General features: G+C 44.1%; 1 protein-coding gene across 4 annotated transcripts in view; it reads left to right on the top strand.

Annotated features, from left to right (window-relative positions):
• Positions 1-15,704, top strand: part of RhoGAP68F (Rho GTPase activating protein at 68F) — a 126,408-nt gene that overhangs the window by 96,696 nt on the left and 14,008 nt on the right. For all 4 annotated transcript variants that reach the window (XM_084583810.1, XM_084583809.1, XM_084583812.1 and 1 more), the window contains exons 5-12: positions 934-1,021; positions 2,941-3,072; positions 6,609-6,695; positions 8,459-8,557; positions 9,295-9,423; positions 12,578-12,654; positions 14,646-14,723; positions 15,149-15,277. In XM_084583810.1, the coding sequence (XP_084439936.1) occupies positions 934-1,021; positions 2,941-3,072; positions 6,609-6,695; positions 8,459-8,557; positions 9,295-9,423; positions 12,578-12,654; positions 14,646-14,723; positions 15,149-15,277 (819 nt within the window). The remainder of the gene's footprint in view (positions 1-933; positions 1,022-2,940; positions 3,073-6,608; positions 6,696-8,458; positions 8,558-9,294; positions 9,424-12,577; positions 12,655-14,645; positions 14,724-15,148; positions 15,278-15,704) is intronic.

The raw sequence follows: 15,704 nt of genomic DNA, 5'->3' as shown, positions 1-15,704 counted from the left end.
AGGTGGAAAAGAAGAAAGAAAGAAGTGATTTGTGAAAGCAATGACGGTAATAGTGGAAATCTATTGATTGCTTCTAGACGGCGCGACAATTCATAGGCACACAGTAAATGTGCACCGGAACTAGTCACTTTTTGAAGTATCCCAACTGGTGTGATCCAAAAGTTGTGGGTGGCAGCTACAGCCGCTCACTTCCAGTGTGGAACTGGAAGTGGCAGCTGGTGCAGTACCGGATCGCACCAGAGATGAGTTCACGGGCATGCATGGGCAGGCGTTTTCAGCCAATTTGTGTAGCAGACTAATTATATTTCACTGGATTCCAAAAGGGCTTTAACTGAATTAAAAAGGATTGAAATTAGTAGTGCCAAGGCTAACTTCATGTAGTCGATGGAGACAGGCGCGCTATACTGAGAGCGCAAGCGTACTTCTTTTGGAAGAAAGTGGCAGCGCTGTCATTTCCCACCCTCAGCTTCTTCCTACAGCTTCGAGGTCTCTCATTTTTCTTGCCTGTCTGTCACTCATGTCTATCAAGCAGTGCTTAAACTATTGTTGTGCTCTAGAATGTACAGGGCCATGGTTTACAAGAGCAACTCAAGAGCGCAGATTATCTCCTTTTAAGACCTCGAACAGGATGAGCAACGGCTCATTGCATAGGCTTGACTATTCCTGCACTCTAGCTTTGCTGCCTATGCATGGCTACACTTCGAGCTGCTCTTTTCATTTGGGGATTATGTGCATATCTTAAATACTCAGCCTAGCTGGGTCGTTTCTGATATATATCTGCTTAGCCTCCTGCCCATCTGAGCAAAAATAACACTCTGGATCTTCTGGTCTGATTGTGCCATATTGGGTGATTGTTTGGCTGTGACCTGTGGTGCCTGTTTGAGTGCTGTTTTTTTACCAACATGAGCTCTAGGTTTGCACCTTTGTCGGCAGGTGATGATGCTTATGGCCGCAACGTGATAGTCATCTCGGCATGCCGGCTGCCACCGCACAAGGAGCTGAACCACCCCAAGTTTCTCAGGTGGGCCCCTTTCACTTGCTCATGTTTATTTCTTATTCACTAATTTGTTTATAAAGTAGTGCAAGCTGAAATCGTTTCAAGCAGGAGAGGAAGCACATTGTCTCAATAACCACTGTGCCATATGAACAGCAGCAAGAATTTTCTAGTTTTCAATGTTGTACCCAATGTAATACACAAATAAAAGGGATTAGTTAGCTATTAGTAACCACCCTAATTACTGATTCACATGTAGCCATAAGGTTTTGCACAGTGCTAGTCGCTGACTCCTTCCTTAATTGAAGTGACTTGTTTGTTCTCCTGAATACATTGGTTGCTACAGTTGCTACACAGGTTCAAAGTTGCAAAATAAAGTGGACAGTGTACAAGTGTGCACAGTAAGGTGTTACAGGCCAAGAATTCTCATTTTTCCTCCAGAAAGCACTCCTAATATTGGAGTGCTTTTGCTGCGTACTGCACAAGTTTGGCCACCTGAGAGAGTCGTTCGCATATCTGTAAGAGACACAGGGCAGCCTGCTTGTGTAGCGCAATGCAGCACTGTGATTGTGCAGTTCCTTCCAGGATGCAAACTCTCTTGCAACGAACTGGTGAGCATACAGGGGCCTTCTAATCTACAGTGTGCAATGAGTACAATGAACAGCAAAAGACAACATAGCATAACAACATAACAAGACCACAAACTGCATACTTAGCAAACTAAGTAGTCAAGAGCTTTTCAGAAGGCAGCATTGCCCCTGTGCTAGTTGCTTAGGTTGCTATATGCAAGGAATTAGACTGATACATCTCAGAGGGCATTGGCTAAGCTCTTGTAAGATCTAAGATACACGCTGTGTTGTCTGCTGGGGTCAAAGAAAGAATGAGGAAGGTCATCAAGTCCAACTCAGTATGAGTGCCATGAAGGAGTGTCACTCTTGGCAAACAGGGCTTCTGGCTGTCCAAGAGAACCTAACAGGCCTACCATGATTTCCATAAAGTGCACGGGCACTTCGGATTGTGACCAAGTTGACCAAAATCAAGCTCGATGCGGATCCGGCATTGCTACACGGCGAATCGCGATCGCCCACGATCCTTCCCTACCTCTTCGACCGTGGTCGAGCTGTCATTGCCACTTTCGTTCGCAGGCATTAATCAAATATACCAACTAGAAGTACTAGCTACAAATATTAAATTGTTTGTAAAAGAAAGTGACTTTCTTGAACTTATTTCTCAATCACACACCGACGCACATACTTGACGGGTTGACCGGCCTAACTTTTAACTGTAAAACCTCATCTCAGCGCAGACTTCGAGGTTAAAACAAGTGAACCTAATATGGCAGCATGGTCTGACGTATAGCCTTTGCTAGCCTTTGCTTTGAAAGTGTGGTAAAAAAAAAGAGAACAAAGTTTTAACCAAGCTTGTATTTTTATATATATAGTATTACAAACAAATCACGAACTTCATCGTGGGAATAGCACCATGTCTGACGTAGTGATCTAACTTGTCGATCAGAATCAAGTGGGCATATGTAGCACGGTCCATCTCTACCACACTTGAAACTTCGATACAAATGTTACCGATCACAATCCTAAGTGCCTGTGCGACAGCGGTATTAGTGTCACTGTTGAAGCATTATTTTGTGTGCATTGTGGCCGCAGTGCGACTTTCTTTTGCCGGGGTACAACGAGCTGACCATTGAAAGGTAAAAGTGTCAACGGTGGGGTTGGTTGGCACATGGTGCACCAATCAATGAAACAGGTTGGGAATTAGACAGTAAATGAAAAGAAAAATTTCACCTTGTCCACCTCCTCCCTTAGTCCTTTCTGAACGGCCACAGTGCCTATATAAGCAACTTTTAGGTGGACACCAGAGAATTATGATCACGTTGGATTGTTCAGTTCGGTTGTGTCTCTGTAATTGCTCTGCCATTGATTGTGTGGCAGGTACCTGATGCACACGCTAGACCAGTTTGTGGAGAGCGACTACACGCTGGTCTACTTCCACCACGGCCTCAGCAGCAAGAACAAGCCGTCCCTGGGCTGGCTGTGGACCGCCTTCCGGGCATTCGACCGAAAGTGGGTGGCCTATATTTTCCCCACCTTTCTTTATGGGACCTGTATCCATCAGCAACACCTGCATCCTGTGTGTGGTGCATGCAGTAACTCGTATGTCCTGAATGGTCTTTGCTATGTGGTGCCCAAAAAGAAAACAAATGGCAGGGTTTTAATGTGTTTAAAGGAGCGAACAGTCTCGGAGTGCAAGGTAAACTTTTTTTCTTTTATTATTATTCATACTGTTAACATTTACAGGAATGTTGTCTTGTGTTGATTATTGGAATAAAGAGCATTAAATGCAAAGCGGAAGGAAAAACAATCTGCTGATGGTGGGCGCATTGTTTTTCCTTCCGCTTTGCATTTAATGCTCTTTATTCCAATAATCAACACAAGACAACATTCCTGTAAATGTTAGCAGTATGAATAATAATAATAAAAAAAAAAAGGTTGCTTTGCACTCAGAGACTGTTAACTCCTCTAATGCTTTATTACCGAGCCCCTCATTTGCCTTTCAGTTGTCTGCTTAAGGGTTTTAATGTGGTTAAACGAAATTGTCATATGAAAGCAACCACCAAACATCCTACCTAAAAGTCAAGGTCAGAAGTAAAAGGTCAAGGTCAAAGGTTATGACTGCCATGGTGGGCAGTGGTCACTGTCATTTTGTGGATTGACACGGTGGCGGTACATCACGCTACACTTTGTTTTAACTGTGTGTTAGTATTCCAAGGTCAAATGAAGGTGAAGCTCCACACCTCCCTTGCTTTTTTTTTTGGTCTGAAACATTGCAGCAGTTCTTTTTTCCTTGTATGCATGAAAATGATTGCTTAATGTTCGCAGAGTGCCAGAGACCCCAGCTCTCCTGCACAACTGCAGCTTAAGCCACGCATCTCACGTAGAGCTGTAGCAACATGGCGTCTCATGCGTCTTGAGGCACCGACAACCAGCTACCAATGTAGAGAAGCAGTGCTTGAAGTACAACAGTTGATGCAAGTTCTAAATTAGTTTTTTCAGATGTCTGTGCACCACCCGAGCTGTAATCTGTATAACAGACAGGGCATTTTCTGTGAACAAATGGAAAGCACGAAAAGCAACACGTGGCAGCAGAAAGTGCAAAAAGTGTGCCTTCTATACAAAGAATTACTATGTGGGATATATAAATATTGAGATTTTTCAAATGAAAATTGAATATGAATATAGAGGGGAAAAAAAAAAGGCCTTTGACTATCAAAATGAACATCAAATACAGTAGAATCTTTGTTTTGTGGAAACAAATCTCACACAGGGTCACGAAAAAATTTGTATCGTAAAATTTGTATTAACTGAACGAACAAAGGCAGTGTACAGAAGTATCAGAAAGGCATTCACGCAGATTGTTTGTGGCCAAGAAGATTTATTTTTGTCACATTGCCACAGCTTGCCACCCGCGGTATTTACAATGCGACAGATGATTATGACACCGGCAGTGTGAGTGCTGCGCGCCTCCGTGACCTTCTCCCAACTCATCCAGCACGACGTCAGCGATGTGCGGGCTGCACAGCGCTGCAAACTGCTTGTGATGGGTACAACACAGTTGGTGATAGCGGAGTCAGTGGTGTGCAGTATATGCATTCCTATCAACTGTAGTGGCACAGAGCAGTGTTTGGAACATCCGAAATTTTGCCCATTGTACGCAGTGCACTCCGGCAGGAAAGCTTTGAAAATTTGTACCATCCTGAAATTCTTATCAATCGGATTCACATCACGAAGATTCTACTGTGTGAGTTCGAACAAGAACATTTTCAGAAAGAATGTTAATGTTACTCCTTTCAACATAATGTTTGGTTAGTACCAAAGAAAAATAAAAAACTATGTGCAGAAATGTGTGCTAGCTGATTAGACAGCAGACTGTAATACTGTGCAACTGTGCTTGGGGTCGGCGGAGTCCACTGCCACAAAATTATTGGAAAGCGTGATAGCTGCAAATGCTGTTTGAAGTGAACAATGTTAAAAGCCAGTGTCATAATCACAGCTGACCGCATGCTTTCGTTGATTCATAAATGCAATAGATGACTCGCAAAAAAAAAAATATATATATGTCGCTTTTATCTGCAGCCGTCATAGCTTCCGCTACGCCGCACGTTCAGCACGACAACAAAGATGGACGACTCTAGCAAAAAGAATAATCTGCCGCTTCTTAACGTCCCCAGCCGCCATAGCTTCTTATGCTACGCTACAAGTTCAGTACAAAGACACAAGACACACATCGTATGTCACCCGTAGCAGTGGAGGCCACCCGCAGCAATTATGGCATGTAGCAGTGGAGGCCACCCGCAGCAATTATGGCATGATAAAGTGAATGTCCTGAAAACCAGCAGGCTTGTGCAACCAGATGAGCAGAGCAAGGCGCTGCTGACACTCCTGTCAAGGACAAGAAATTTGCTGGGGACCATGACTACGATGGCGCGATGTTGGGGAATGCACTAACGACAAACATTCTTTTTTTAAATTCTTAGCAGCACAAGTGCAGTGGGTTTATTATGCGAGTGGATCTATTACACGAGTAAGTACGGTAATTGAGATGCACGTTAATCCTCTATCATAGCGTGCCATCAAAATAAATGACGTAAGTTGATGTTAAGCACTCTCACTCCATCAAGAACACAGAGCAAGAGTACTAGTATTCGCGGCAAGGGCATGCACTGCTACTGCTACGAGTGGGAGATGCTTTGATGCCAGCGCTTCAAGAGGGGGAGATGTGCTTCACTGCCTCGGTGGTCGGAGACTGTACCACAAAATGGTTTTCTGTGCTAAGAACTCTGGGGTTGGGGCACTGTGGTGTATCAAGCACAAGCATCGCTCTGCGGCGCTAGTTCTCGGCTTCGAGGTGCCGTCGCTTCGTTGGTTTATGGCAAAATCGAGCATTCCAACAAAGCACCGAAAACCTTCGAATTAACAGAACTAGTGCAAGTGGTTGCTTCGAATTGTACGGTTAAATCTACGTTATATGTTATGGGAATGGAGAAATTCTTCGAATTATCTGGGATTTAGAATTATGCGAATTCGAATTATCTAGGTTTTACGGCACTAGAATTATGATTAGTTACGAGATCAAATCACTGAAGCAGATTGCTTGCAGCTATGGTCTCAGCAAGCATAGCATGCCATCCTAAGGAGCCTGGAATGTGCCTAAATCTACTTTGAAAAAAAATAGATGTGCATGACACAGGTATTGAGAAATGAACACCTTAGTAATGGCAGCCATGCTTTATTTGCCCTCATATATATTTGTTGGGAGAGCGGCAGGAAAAGCTGGTGCTCGATATGCATACATAATATAGAAGCTGTATTTTCTTTTTCTTTAGTAGAACTTGTGAGCGCAGTGCTATAAATCTTACTAAGGAAATCAAACCCACATCTGAAGAGAGAGTATAGTAATGCAATGGATACTTATGCCAGTATCGTTCCAGTGTTTTCCCTTCGTTATGTTTTCATGTACCTCTATTTTGCATGCCTCGTATTCATTTTTTTTTTCCCCTGCTCTTGTGGTCACATTTGGTGCATGCCCCAATCTGGTGCAGGTACAAGAAGAACCTCAAGGCCCTGTATCTAGTCCACCCCACCAGCTTTGTCAAGATACTCTACCAGCTATTCCGGCCCTACATTAGGTGGGTGTTTATGTGTGTATGTGTGTGTGTGTGTGTGGGTGCTACACAAAATTTTCTGGTGTCGTGATCCTTCGAACAGAAATGCCCTTGTAGCTGGCATGCTCCACTTGCTTACTGTACCTCAAATTTTTGTGTGCTGCTTCAACTGCTTTAGTGCTGTGCGCTGCACCAACATTTATACAAATGGGTGTATAAGTGGACAATGGAAAAAAAAAAAATCACGAAAGTTGAAGCAGCGAAACAAAAATGTGACGGTAAAAACAACACGTCTGCACACCAAACGCATTCTGCAGGCTGCATCTACACAGAACCTGCAGTCTTAAAACAGCTGTTATTGGGTCACAGTGCACGAGAAAAGGCATTCCTCATTGCTTAACAGCACAGATGGTATGCTGAGGATGTTTTCTGTAAGCCTTGCAATTTTACCAGTGTCTGCTCAGCACGTGTGCAGAGTAGTGGCCACAGTTTTTCCTTTTGCATGCTTACGCAGTGATCTGTATAAATGTGGCTGCGGTGCATGGCATGAAGTCAGCGCTTCTTGGTGTTTTTCTTTTCTTCGTCATCCATTTCTTGCATACACTGTGGTAAAGCAAACCATGCTGAACTAGCTGGCTGAGCAGTTTTTCTGTAACAAATTTGTACACAGGAGACTCTTCTTAAGATCAACTTCGGGAGAGCACAAAATTTGTTTGCGTTTTTCAGAAGTTCATCTTAACAGAAATGCCCCTTGCAATAAGAGGGATGTGAGCAAGCCAGGTATGTCTAAGTATATGATAATAAAGACAACAAATAGCCTTTCAGAGAGGGAATAACTTAAAATTTGCTGCTGATGATGCAATCCTGGCATTTTTAATCCTCAAGTCGTCTAGCACGTGCACTTTGCACGTACGTGCCTTTTGGCACGCTATGCTGATGTCTGACAATGGCGGATTTCTGTGCCAGCATTAGTGCAAAGGTTCCCTGCCTTTCTGGCACTGGCAAGAAAGCTTTCATCAAGACAGTGAGCTCCTGCAAGACGGCTTGTGTGCACCTTTGTGCAAAACTGTGGGGCAGCCATCTTGTGTGCTTTCTTGCGTAGAAGCAAATCCTTTTTTTTAGTGTCGTGCAGATGGGCGGTTGTGCGAGGTTGCCGTGGTTCATGATCGCTGTGGAAATTTATCGTAACCTGTTGACACGCAGAACAAACTGTCATAAGCATACATTTTTTATGTTCACTCCAATGGGAAACCAGCTAATGATGTGTAAATCTGTTCATCTTATTCAAGAATTTGTCTTAGCTGGGTTTGTCTTGACATGATGTCTACTGTATCTCAGTAGTTCATGTAGTGTAGAGTGCTAGCCTTAATATAAATAGCCAATTCAAATATTGCTGTTATACAATTTTTACATCAAAATGGTGATGGGAAAATATGTGAATTAGTGCACTCAAAGGCAGTGTTATCATGCAGGCTGTCTTGAATAAAGTATTTGTTACACTGTGTTCAATAACTGTTTGGTGAAGCTACTAGCTTGTCATCTCCTACCGGAAATGGTAAGGCAAATTCAACTGTGGCCTACGAATTACAGTCGGAGTCAAAAATAAGAAAGGTACTCCTTTCCAGCTGGCTTAAAAATCAGTAGCTACAGTAGCTAGCTTCACATGTGTACCGGCAGTGAATTCTAAGCTTGCGAATGTGCAAAGCAAGAGAAGGAAAAGAAAAATGAAGACAAGATTGCCAAGTTGCTTTTTTCTTTACTCCAATCGCTCCTCCCCTGTGGTGCAGTGCCAAATTTGGGAGGAAGATCTCGTACGTGAATCACCTGCACGAGCTGAAGCAGCACGTCCATTATGACCAGCTGCGGATACCCGAGCAAGTGCTTGAGTGAGTACGTTGCTGCTGTGCTTGCGTCACCCACAGACCTTTTGCGTGGCATAGAAGAAGTGCCACTTTCATTCCGTGGTATGAGCTTTGTGTAATTTTCTGCAACATGTGTCTTGCCATGTCTAGCACATTAGCGAGCTTTTGTCACTTTGCCATGGTTAGCAGACGCGATGCACCAGCTAGGAGTGGCAAGTGTACACTTGTTATACTTTTCATTATAAACTCAAAAACTGTTGCACAAGTTGCTTGTTTCAGGTCTTGATTTGTATCTTTACTAGGTATTTACACGTTTCTTCTACTGCTCCTGTTTCAGTGATTTTTTGTTGTGCGGCACCATATTGCAGTTGTTAACCATCCCGTGCCGTTTGACTGTCCACAGATGGCGTGACAGTCATCTGACCTTACAGTTTAGGCCCAGTCTGGCCACCTGATTTCAATACATGGGCCTCTTAACGAGCTTTGCATAAGTGCTCTATGGTGTAGGCTCATATGAAGCAGTGTGTCTGTGTAAAACACTGTTCATTGATTTGTGCTGTTTTGCACAGTACAGATTTATGGCATAGACTGTCATCCTATGGTCAGTGTTTCTTTAGCTGTGCTGCTCTGTGCATCTCAACTGTATAACTTAGGTGGCCTCAAAATATGCACCTTTAGGCCTTCAAAATGACGCCTCTGTCCATTTCGCACTCGAAAGTGAATTGCTAGTGGTAACGAGTGGCTCCGCCTGTTGTTTGCAGACACGACCGCAAGCTGCTCGCCAATGCCAAAGCGGCACGCATTCCGCACTCGCACAGCAGCAGCTTCTTCAACAAGACGGCTGTGCCCGTCTACTCGCCCACCCAGCAGTTCCGGGCCACCTTGGAACAGTGAGTAATTGCCAACCATCCACATACACACTTGGGATGGACGCAGTGGTTCAAAACTCCATTCTGCACATCATCTGTCAGTTTTTATCAGTACACTTGGCATGAGCTCACTGCAGAAGATAGATTGCGAGTTATGAGGATGCCCAGCATGCTCCAGGTGGTGCATTGTGAGGGATTTTACATAGAGCCAGGAGACTTGTCAAGCTGTCACATTTCTATATTGTGTGCAAACGCAAGAATGCGGACAGTGCTTCGAGTGAGGATAGGTTGCGCCACCCAGTGGCAGTACATTGCACTACTAACAAAATCAAGCATCCGTCAGGCTTTCTTCAAGTGCTGTCCAGGCCCTCTCGATTGCGACTATAGACAGATTGCAATGACACCTGATGCTTTGTTCTGATGACAGATAATTGTGGGGAGGAGATGAGAGCAAAAGGCTGCTTGGTTGTTCTTCGATATTCTGCATAGCGATGCCGCCTTGTTGTGCCTGCTGGCATCCATATTGCAGCAGCAGATATGAGCATTGCTTTTTTGGGAAGGATCATCTCCAGGAATGTCACTCTCAGTGCACAGCGATTTCAAACAACTCTATAAATTTGAGGGATACCTAACCGATGCAACATATGCTTTGGGCATAACTTCTTAGAAAAGACGCAAACAAACAATCATCTTGCTCCCTATGGTAACAAGGGGAAGATTGCGGTCTACAGGCTCTGACAACGGTCTTAGATAGAGACAGTTAGAAAAGTGTGCTGGCATGCAGCGCTGTGGAGTGGGCCCGAGCAATTGCCTATATGACGCCAGCTAATCTCAAAACGACCGAATAACGATGCAGAACGACGAATAAGGCCATGAAACTTCATGCGCTGGTGCTGGTTCGCTCCCCTTCTTGCGCCGAAATGCTTGGTCGGAGAATTTCACACGCCGTGAGAACAAGAGTAGCTGACATTCACCCCGGCAATCGCGGACGCCACATGATCATTCAGTTGTTCTAAAACTAGTATAGGCTGCTTCCAGATCTGACGCAAGACTGTAGCACACGAGTTGGTGGCCATCTTGCACCGTGCTCACGCCTATTCACTTCAGCACCTTACGCAGGCGCGCGGCGTGTGCGCCCATGAAGTGTTCCGAGCTTCAGGGTTTTCGCGATTGTCATCGTACGGTGCGTGTATCATCTGCCGATCGAGAGTCCTGTGCTCGAGACATGTAGAAGCTCTTTTTCAATACCTCTAAACACGTTTGGTATCCCGCATTTCTCGAAAGCGCGATCGACGTGCTCCTGGGAATGAATACTGGCAAGGCGTCTGCGATTCAATCCGCAGTCTGGTGCACAGCCAGCATGGCTGGAGAGGCCAGTGCAATGTGCCGAGTGATCCTTTATCTCAACATCATGCGAGGTGCTATCAACCTCCTTCCAGCCGCGTGTGCACCGCGGGCACCATGGTCGCGAGGATCGTGGGGTCAGCCTGGTTAAATCGAAATCATCAAAACAGTAAGCCGATGCTGCCACTAGATGGCGTTTTATTTTTCGTTGGAAGCCTGATGCTGATTAATAACGAGGCCGGAACAGGAATTTGTTCAGATCCGCATATAGTACTTGGCAGAAATTCGACATGATAAAATTGGGCAAAAAAACCTCGTATTATTTGCGGGTTTTTACGGTATTCCCTCGCATAGGAGGAGCTTAACTTGGCTTACACACAGCAGGGAGGCACTTGCGCACAGGATGCGATCACTCATCAAGGGACCATTTATTTATAGGTTTATTATATACTGAAAATTTCAAAACATTCCCATGTACCTGGTGAAGGAGCCAGCATTTGTGATATGTACTACTTGATATGCACTGGAGTTCTCAGCTCAGGTGAAGGCCCTGGAATGGGAGTACTGGCCTGTAAGATACATTGCTGGCAGCTTGTTCATTATAATTGTATTGGCAAAGACTTCACCTTCAAAATTAACTCAGTAAAATGGAAAACTGGGTGACTTGAATCAGATTCGTGGTGGAACTAACATGAAGGATGGGGACAACAGGGAGAGGTACGACGTGGCAAGAGCACTTTTTTGCAAATGATTGTTTATTAGAACATGGAATAATGTACAACCCCACCCCATAAGAAAACATTAACAAGAGAGGTGAGCAATGGGAAAAAACACCGGGCAAGAGCACATGGCAGCTTGTGTCTTGTTGCCCAATGTTCTTTCTTTTGTTATGAAATGGGTCGATATTAGTAATCTGCGCCTTCCCATCAATATTGAGGTGCAAAAAAGTGCTCGTGTAGTGCATATCTGTTCCTGCTGTCCTCATCCATCATGAAAGGTAAGTTCCGCATTCTAGTGCTTGTAGATGCAAAACAGTCTGTAGCTCTTCTTGGTCTAGTCTCAAACTCTGGCTAGTCAAGGTGCGTAGTCACACTCATAAGGAGAAGACTTTGCAGAGTAAAAGGAAATGGCTGTGGTGGAGGAAAATAACTGCTGCTATGTAGTTGAATAAGACAGTTCACTTAGAGAACAGATTAAAAAAGAAAGAATGCACCTAAGTTGAGGAAAGCTCAGTAAGCTGTGGAAAAGAAAACAATGGGTGTAATGCTAAGAGACAGGAAGAGAGTGGAGGACGTCAGGGAACTAATGCGGATTAATGACGTCTTTTTTTTTTAATGAAGAACCGTGCATGGGCAGGCATGTAATGTGATGGCAAGATGACTGATTGTTACTGAGTGTGGCGTACTGGATTCCAAGAGAAGACAAGCGTAGCAAAAGACAGCAGGAAGTTAGGCAGAGGGATGAGATTTGGAAGTTTGTAAGAGCAAAATCGGTGCAGCTGGCACTGGACCGAAACCAGGACTGGGGATGCCTTTATCGTGCAGTGGGCACAGTCAGGTTGATGATGATGATGCGCTTTGCAGGGTAGATAGTCTGCAGTCATGTGCAACCATTGCTCATTTGCATGCTTGATTGATTACCTGGCTCGCTTTTCTAGGGTAGTCTGCCGCATTTTTTTAGCCTTTTGGGCAGTCCTGTTGCGCTCGCAAGTAGCAGTGTGTGACTCGGGGCTCTGCTGCTTTCATCGGCCAATTAAGCTCACTGAATTCTTGCATTCTAGCGTCTTTATCTTGCATCTTCATCATTTGCATTTTTCATCTTCTTGGTGCAGCATCAAGAAGCACAACAGCGGAGATCCGATTCCAAATGTCGTTCGGGACTGTGTTACGTACCTGGACAACGACAACGGTATGCTCCCTTCTTTGCTGCATCGCAGCCTACTTGCTTGTTTGTTATGGACACTTCCACGACCCAAATGCATTACAGTATAAAGTGCAGGGTTGTGTAATAAAACTGAAATACTGTAAATGAAACCACAGACCATTTTGAATGGTGACCTTGAGGTGAATGCTGCCAGGAATGGAGACTGCATAGATAGAAACGAGGTTCTACTCAATGCCAGCTCCTAATATAGAAGAATAGTGATTATGTACACTTGTTCGACAACATGGCACATCGACTTTGTATTTGTGACCAGTGCTAGATGAGCACTATCTGAACGTGGCGTGGTGCAAGGAGTTTCATTCAGGAACGGAACGGAGCAACATATTTTGGGAAACAAAGAGGTCCTGCAACAAAGGGGCATGAGAAATCATTGCCAGGCACTCTCTACAGTTTCCATGTGTTACTTTCATTGTGTCCTTCGATGCTGCATTGGAATGATCAATTTCATGCAGTCTATGCAGCAGCTCCTCGTGGGAGTAAAAGCACTGTAGTTTGGGCCAGTGGGTTGCGGTGCATGGTGTAAAACATTTGCAGTATTAACGAGACATAGACGAAAGCACAGGAGCAAACAAGACACGACAGGTGCATGCAAGTGTAGCAGCTGGGCCACATGATTCTCACGTATACAAGGCAGCTGTCTCTCTGACTTGTGAACATTTAAGGCTGGCCCTGAAGGGGGGGAGTGGGTAGTTAAAGTCATTCGGTCTTTATTTTAAGTGGATACGATGAAAAAAAAAAAAACAAAGCACCAGTGGCTGCTGTAACATGCTGTCTGACAACATTCATGTGGTTTCATTTCTTGCAAATGTGAAGCAGGCATATAAAGAGTTCTTAAAAACAGTTTATGTTTGAGTTTACAACTTTAAATGTTGATTGAAAGAAAAGTGCTTGTATTGAAATGTATGAATTGAAAACTGCGTGCATTTCTTTTTGCGAAATTTGTTTGCAGCATTGTAAAACAAAGCATGTACAATGTTCTGGCTTGTTTGGCAACATCATGCAGCTTCTCGAGAAGTCTCTGGCTTGTGGGCACATTTACTTTTCATTGTTATGTTTTTGTGATAGCCTCTGTCCATACACATAATAATAATAATAATAATAATAATAATAATAATAATAATAATAATAATAATAATAATAATCTGCACTCAGCCATGCATTGTTGTACAAAATATGCAACGACTTTCTTGACCCTCTCCTCTGTCTCTCATTCGTAAGCTATCACTCCCTTGGAAAGAAGACTACTGCATGTAAAGAGACTGTATAATAAGTAGGTTAATGTGGCATTCAGCAAAGTCAACTACAACTCGCTGGTGTTTGCACTGTGTATTTTCTCCATCTGTTAAGTTAGCCACTATAGGTTGTGCACAGTGTAAATCATCCACCATATTTCATGTTGTCATCTAAATCTAACCTGGGCCATAGCGTATCACAGCATAGGGGCTGCGACAGGTGACAGTGGCATAAAGAGTAGCTTTTGCAATCCATATATGCTATATATGCTAGAAAGACTAGACTAATCCAACCACTTTCTTCTCTACCCATAGCCGCACTCTGGGAACAAAAACTGCGAGGCCGCTCTAACATTTCTTAAAGGAGCACCATAAAACTTTTACAGAAGTACAGTCCTCCACCCATGAGAGTTGTTAGCAGTCAACCCTACACGGTTGTTCGCTTTTTTGCCGTTTGCCCCCACCACGGCTATACAGCAGAGGAGAGAGTGGAAAAGGAGGCGCACTGGCGGACCAGTGACAGAACTCTGCTGCTGACTCCACATGTGCTAGATGATGTTTTTGTGTATGGATGCGTGCAAAAGCCTAGCACCGTGGGTTGCCGAAAATTGCAAAAGTGGTGTTTTTTTTAAATGTCTTGTAAATTCGAGGCAGGTGATGAAGGCATGGCTGTCTTCTGGGCGTGCCTATCCTCACCCCTATGTCCCAACTTATGCTTTGCAGCGCTTGAGACGGAGGGCATCTTCCGGCGGTCAGCCAACACACAGGTCGTCAAAGCAGTGCAGGCACTGTTTGATGAAGGTGAGTGGCCATGGTGATGCTTCGGTTATGTATTTGCTAGTTCAGTGTCCTACTTCATTTTGTCCTGGACTGAAACAGCGTATACTTTATGTACATTCCAGTGTAGAATGAAGCATTCAGTACTATAGAATATACATTGCTGGAGTGAAGCGCTCTGAAGTGCTTCCTTCAATACCAGAATGAAGCAGCATTTACGCTATATACTTTCTAATATGCACGATAGTTGTACGATTGTTCCACATTCTATGCTACAGTGCTAGACTAGCACACATTTGAGCACTTTCAGTAAACTTTTGTATGCTGTCTTTGTGTGCCCTTATTAGAGCAGGAGAACTTTCCACAGCAGTGCAGCAGCCGAGGTGGTGGTTGTTTGCTGTTGTAGCATTTGGCCATGCCCTAAGTCCAGTGCATGACACAATGTGCAGGGAAGTACGTCAACTTCGATGCGTACAAGAACATCCACGTGGCGGCAGTTATCCTCAAGACCTTCCTGAGGGAGCTGGAGGAGCCCTTGCTCACCTTTGACCTCTACGATGACATCATGAGCTTCCAGGGTGAGCCTGCCTGCCTAAAAGAAGTGCCATCTCTCGAGTTTTTACGAACGCTCCTCATGCATTCCTTATCCTGCACCGCATTTGATACCAGGCACTACACAAAGCACATCTTCAGATTTTCCTCATTACCATGTAGCTTGCGCACATGAAGAGTACGTCATCATGACAACATACAATAGCTTGTTCAGAATGTCCAATTTCAATTGGCCCTATTTAATGACAGTGGTTTGGAATCTGGTCATATTTGGTTCTGTGATGGGAACGCAATAATCTATTTATATTTTATTCTATTCAACCATTTCAGTGTGATACTCTGTTAAATAAATGTTAAATTGGCTGACTTGTAGAACACTGCTAGCTGGTGTTTCGTAAACCAACATATATGGACGAAGTGCGCGCCTGTCTGTTTTCATGTCTTTCTGTATCA

Source organism: Amblyomma maculatum, chromosome 11 (genome assembly GCF_055883805.1).
Source record: "Amblyomma maculatum isolate TAMU_Amacu chromosome 11, ASM5588380v1, whole genome shotgun sequence".
In the NCBI taxonomy this organism is placed as follows: domain Eukaryota; kingdom Metazoa; phylum Arthropoda; class Arachnida; order Ixodida; family Ixodidae; genus Amblyomma; species Amblyomma maculatum.
Note: the sequence above shows the minus strand (reverse complement) of the source record. Positions and strands in the feature narration are given on the sequence as shown.